The 5,943-nt window shown below is 41.1% G+C and overlaps 1 protein-coding gene across 1 annotated transcript in view; it reads right to left on the bottom strand.

Annotated features, from left to right (window-relative positions):
- Positions 1 to 311: 311 nt before the first annotated feature.
- The window catches only part of LOC102215370 (gamma-aminobutyric acid receptor subunit alpha-5-like), a 41,089-nt gene continuing 35,457 nt past the window's right edge, over positions 312 to 5,943 (bottom strand). The window contains exons 8-10 of the mRNA XM_005739836.1: positions 5,050 to 5,202; positions 4,572 to 4,783; positions 312 to 820 (exon numbers count right to left, since the gene is read on the bottom strand). Coding sequence (XP_005739893.1) covers positions 521 to 820; positions 4,572 to 4,783; positions 5,050 to 5,202 — 665 coding nt within the window. The 3' untranslated portion in view covers positions 312 to 520. The remainder of the gene's footprint in view (positions 821 to 4,571; positions 4,784 to 5,049; positions 5,203 to 5,943) is intronic.

Below are 5,943 nucleotides of genomic sequence, written 5' to 3'. Positions count from 1 at the left end.
ATTCAAATGCGAGTTAGATTGCAGAGTTTATGAGCCCAGTGCAGTAAGAACATGAAGCATTAAATTACTTTGTTAAATTCTCCAGGTAGTAGTGACCAAGTGTGCTCCCATAGTTTAAGCAATGACTGACATATACATGGTCGGTGTTCAAGACAAAGAGGAGTCCATGTTCCCTTTTTGGGGGTGAGAATCATGCAAACTGCAGCAGAACAGATGAGAAAGAAGCAAAGCACCCTCTCTCCTGTTAATGCAGTCTTAAAATGCAGTTTTTTAGGCCATGAAAAATAGGAAAGGGAATCGTGAAGCCTTGCATCCATTCAAAGTGCTTGATCTAAATAGGTGAGTATAGTTTTTGTTCTTTGTTTTCACATTTGTTTAGTCTGGAGGGAGAGATGTAGCAATGGCTGCTTTCATTATGGATCACCCCTCTTCTATTAGGCTCAACCTTCCCTTCTCCCTGACACAAACTGCCCCCCCTCCCCCCCACGCCCCTGAAAAAAAGGAACAATAAGAAGAGCGATTACGTTGAGATGACAACTCCTTTCGACAACGGTTCTCTGTTGAGGTACGTGGCCCAGTAGACGAGGTTGAAGGTTCCGAAGAGGACAGGGAACACTATCCGCGACATCTTGTCGATCTTGCTGACACTGTTGTAGGTCTTCTTGGGGTCCATCGTCTTGGTCTCAGCAGAACGCAGGTGTACCGACGTCGTGTTGGAGATGGTGGAGATGGACGTGTCCTTGGTGAGGTTGGGGGTGTAGTTGACACCTGCCGAGCACACATTGTTGGGCTTCTTGGACAGAACCATCGGGTCTCGTTTCTATGGCAGGACAGAGCACGTTGAGTAGAATGTTAGTTACAAGCCTCATTTTGCTCTACTGTTATAGTTTTTTTTCTGGCTTGAGAAGAATCTGTGTTTTTCGTTCTGTCTGGAGTGATTAGTGACCTTACTGAGGTGAAATATTTCTGGCAGAACATTCTGGTAAAATGTGGGCTGCTGAGTTATTGAATTTCAATCAGTTAGCAGCATGATTTCCACTGGTGTTCTGTCAGTTTGAGTTTTATTTATGATGACTGCACTGTGTATATATGTTTTAGTGCAGCTGTTAACAGATGCCTGGCGGTTGTCCTAGACATCACTGGGATTACTAAACCAAGCAGAATTTATAGTAATCCATGCTGTGAAGTGACTTTCAATATCCTGATGACTCACAGTGCATTTATGTACTTAACTGTTTTTTTCAACGCTTATACTGAAGTTCACTTGCTTCAGTGCCACGTAAATGTAACACTGCTCTAATATCTGTTTGCTAACTGTGTAGCTAAAGGCAGAAAATGATTAGTTTGGCATGAAGGCCTTGACACACCGGATGTGATTTTGCTGGACAAAATTGCGGCATTTATTTTTTTGAACCAAGCTTGCTTTTTCTGATCCAAAAGCAGAAATCTGACCAATCAGATTATGTTTGGCACACCAGTACGGTACATACAATCAGCTCTCTGTAATTATTTCTTTGCCTCCTCAGATGTGGTCTCAACTCTGCCAACAACAGCTCAAACTACTCCGCTGTCATCCCGAGATATGTATGAAAGTGGTCGTCATACAGCTTCAACTCCTGGATCAAACCATGAAATTCTTCCTGGTGTTGCCTGATGAGAATTAGAGGAACCCAGAATTTCAGTTTCTTCCTTTTCTTGTTCAGAAACATCAGGAACAGCTTATCATTGCTTTATAATGATTTAATTTTTTTCACAGTGCATGTGAAATGTGATTTGCCTGTTTATACAATACACAACGAGTTTGGATCCGAAGAAATGGGAATTTCACTTTGGTGTTTTTGCAGTGTGTTCGGTGTGTAATGACCTTAAGACTGTTTAAAACCCTATAGTACCACAGAGTAAGTAGTACTGTTTCTCAGATAAGCCTAGAGGCCTAGAGTAGAGTCACTGAATTTCTTCTGGATTTTTTTTATGGTATGATCTGACAAATAATCAAATAAATAACTGTGCTTCAGTTTTTTTGTCAGTGAAATTGTGTGGGCTCAAATTGTGGTCATAAATATTTTGTACTTGTAAATCAGTTTCGTACTTGTAAATTAGGATTCGTATGTGGAAAAAGAATGTGTGTGTGTGTGTGTGTGTGTGTGTGTGTGTGTGTGTGGGTGTGAAAGTGTGTGTGTGTGTGTGTGTGTAAAACAGATTTGTGTGTGGACTCAGCCAAAAAATATGTGTGAAACTCTGCACTCAAGTTTCAAGTACAAGTACGATTCGATAGAAGCTAGGTCCCCTAACTTTCAGTAGCTGTTGAAAGGATAAAGTTTTGGTATATCAGTGGTTAGAAATACTTTAGGATTCGTTTAACACAAAGTCGGGGCTGACCCGGGATCATGGCTGTGAGTCACAGTGCGCAGCATAAAGGTACTTTCACATCGGACGCAGCATGTGCTGCTAATGCTAACTGCTAACTAAAAGCCAAGGATCCAGAATTTGTTGCGCTGGCTGCTGAGCTCTGTGGGTTTTTGCAGCAGCTCTACCTGTGCTAGATGCACCTGCTCCTTGTTGTTTCTATCTCTGACTTTATGTCCTCTACAAGAGTTTCTGTTTTTTTTGCTGGTTCCTCAGATATTCAATAAAAAGATGTATGCTCATTCATAATGAAGAAAGCTTTGTAACTATCCCCACTAGTGAAGACTGTCATTTCCACAATAAGTTTAGATAACCATTTGCACCAGTCAGATAACAAAACATAACACAACAATATTGTTATTTCACATAATCAATCATTTGCAACACTTCCTTTGTTTCTTGTGGAATATGATACAAACCGGATTCCAAAAAAGTTGGGACACTAAACAAATTGTGAATAAAAACTGAATGCAACGATGTGGAGATGGCAAATGTCAATATTTTATTCAGAATAGAACATAAATCATGGAACAAAAGTTGAAACTGAGAAAATTTATCATTTTAAGGGAAAAATATGTTGATTCAAAATGTCATGGTGTCAACAAATCCCAAAAAAGTTGGGACAAGGCCATTTTCACCACTGTGTGGCATCTCCCCTTCTTCTTACAACACTCAACAGATGTCTGGGGACTGAGGAGACCAGTTTCTCAAGTTTAGAAATAGGAATGCTCTCCCATTCTTGTCTAATACAGGCCTCTAACTGTTCAATCGTCTTGGGCCTTCTTTGTCGCACCTTCCTCTTTATGATGCGCCAAATGTTCTCTATAGGTGAAAGATCTGGACTGCAGACTGGCCATTTCAGTACCCGGATCCTTCTCCTACGCAGCCATGATGTTGTGATTGATGCAGAATGTAGTCTGGCATTATCTTGTTGAAAAATGCAGGGTCTCCCTGAAAGAGATGACATCTGGATGGGAGCATATGTTGTTCTAGAACTTGAATATATTTTTCTGCATTGACGGTGCCTTTCCAGACATGCAAGCTGCCCATGCCACACGCACTCATGCAACCCCATACCATCAGAGATGCAGGCTTCTGAACTGAGTGTTGATAACAACTTGGGTTGTCCTCTTTGGTCCGGATGACATGGCGTCCCACATTTCCAAAAAGAACTTCGAATCGTGACTCGTCTGACAACAGAACAGTCTTCCATTTGCCACACTCCATTTTAAATTATCCCTGGCCCAGTGAAAACGCCTGAGCTTGTGGATCTTGCTTAGAAATGGCTTCTTCTTTGCACTGTAGAGTTTCAGCTGGAAATGGCGGATGGCACGGTGGATTGTGTTCACTGACAATGGTTTCTGGAAGTATTCCTGAGCCCATTCTGTGATTTCCTTTACAGTAGCATTCCTGTTTGTGGTGCAGTGTCGTTTAAGGGCCCGGAGATCACGGGCATCCAGTATGGGTTTACGCCCTTGACCCTTACGCACAGAGATTGTTCCAGATTCTCTGAATCTTTGGATGATGTTATGCACAGTTGATGATGATAACTCCAAAGTCTTTGCAATTTTTTGGTGGGTAACACCTTTCTGATATTGCTCCACTATCTTTCTGCGCAACATTGTGGGAATTGGTGATCCTCTACCCATCTTGGCTTCTGAGAGACACTGCCACTCTGAGAAGCTCTTTTTATGCCCAATCATGTTGCCAATTAACCTAATTAGTGTTAATTGGTCTTCCAGCTCTTCGTTATGCTCAAATTTACTTTTTCCAGCCTCTTATTGCTACTTGTCCCAACTTTTTTGGGATTTGTTGACACCGTGTAATTTTGAATCAACATATTTTTCCTTTGAAATGATACATTTTCTCGGATTAAACTTTTGATCTGTCATCTACGTTCTATTCTGAATAAAATATTGACATTTGCCATCTCCACATCATTGCATTCAATTTTTATTCACAATTTGTTTAGTGTCCCAACTTTTTTGCAATCTGGTTTATAATAACTTAGCTGATGTCTCAAATACACTGCCGCACTTGTAGGCCCTGCAACCAACTGCTAATATTTCATAACCACAGGTCATAGCCAAGTTTGCGTTTTTGGTATTTCTGGATGATCTGAGGATAAACTCTTAAATGTGTATCAAAGTACCCACAAATTGTACCTTAGGGTGTTGTGCTTCCATAGCCTTCTTGCCATCCCAAGCCCAGCTCCTCTTGGTGAAGTAGTTCACTGTTGCGAACTCAATGAGGGCAGAAAAGACAAAAGCATAGCAGACGGCAATGAACCAGTCCATGGCTGTAGCATAGGCCACTTTGGGGAGCGAGTTCCTCGCACTGATGCTAAGGGTGGTCATGGTCAGCACAGTGGTCACCCCTGGGTGCAAACAAAGTTAGACATGACGATTTTAAATTTAGTTTTTATGAGCCAGCTGGAAACAAATGACAGACTGGCCTCACTCAGTGAAGGTGGGCACTTTAATAACTCCTAACTGTCAGCTTGTGCAGTGCTGCTGCTCAGTGAGCGACTGTTATTATTCTCCCTGGTATGAATGCGCATGATGGAAATATTACCCAGTTAAATAAGAAGTTTTTTTACTTTTTTTTTTTTTTAAGGATTAGTACGTAAGCAGCTTCACTCACCAAAAACAGTTCTGGCAGGAACTGACTCTCTGTTCAGCCAAAATGACACCTGGGACAGGATTACAGTCATGAAACATGGCATATACGTCTGGATGACAAAATATCCAATCTTCCTCTTCAGGAAGAAATGGGCCATCATCACTGTATACTGTCCTGAGGGGAAAGAAGCAAATAAAAAGGATATAAGGTTAGATAAGGACAACAAACAACAGCGTCCTAATAACAGAAATATCTACTTAAAGATGCACTTTGAGAATAGAGGAATTATTAATGTGCGACTTGACCTCCTTACTGAACAAAAGATGTTTAGTCTACCGCATTGGGCATGTCTTTATTTTAGAACAAACTACCAGCTGTGTGATCAAAAAAACAAGTAAAATGGCTGCAATGGTGCTTAGTCACTGGATAAAAGGAATGAAAAGTGTCATTTGAGAAGCTCCCCTTCTTTCCACTATTCTACCATTAGACTAATGAAATAATCAGAGGTGTTGGAGACTGGTGAAAATGTGTAAAGAGAACATTTCAGTTAAACATAACAGCAAAATGAACCTGACTTCAGGTCTGTTATTAAAAGGAAAAATTAGCGTAAGTGGTGTTAATTACTGTGAGAACACGAGAATAGATTATTATGCAGTTAATGTCTGGGTTCAACAATGGGCCATGACAGTGGGAGGTAAAAAGTGTGTTGAGAGGTGGGAAGTGGGAGGACAGAATACTCTGCTAAACAACAGAAGATTGCATTTGAGGGTTTTAAATAAAAATCTCCATTGCCAGCAGCAGTTTGTGACTGCAGGTGCTGGTAAACTATGAAAAACCTAATGACTGTATTCCATACACTGGGGCACACGTACACAAGCCGCTCTCTCTCTCCCTCACAAACACACACACACACAC

This window comes from Pundamilia nyererei, unplaced genomic scaffold, assembly GCF_000239375.1.
Source record: "Pundamilia nyererei isolate P.nyererei 1_Seehausen unplaced genomic scaffold, PunNye1.0 scaffold00094, whole genome shotgun sequence".
NCBI classification, from domain to species: Eukaryota; Metazoa; Chordata; class Actinopteri; order Cichliformes; family Cichlidae; genus Pundamilia; species Pundamilia nyererei.
Note: the sequence above shows the minus strand (reverse complement) of the source record. Positions and strands in the feature narration are given on the sequence as shown.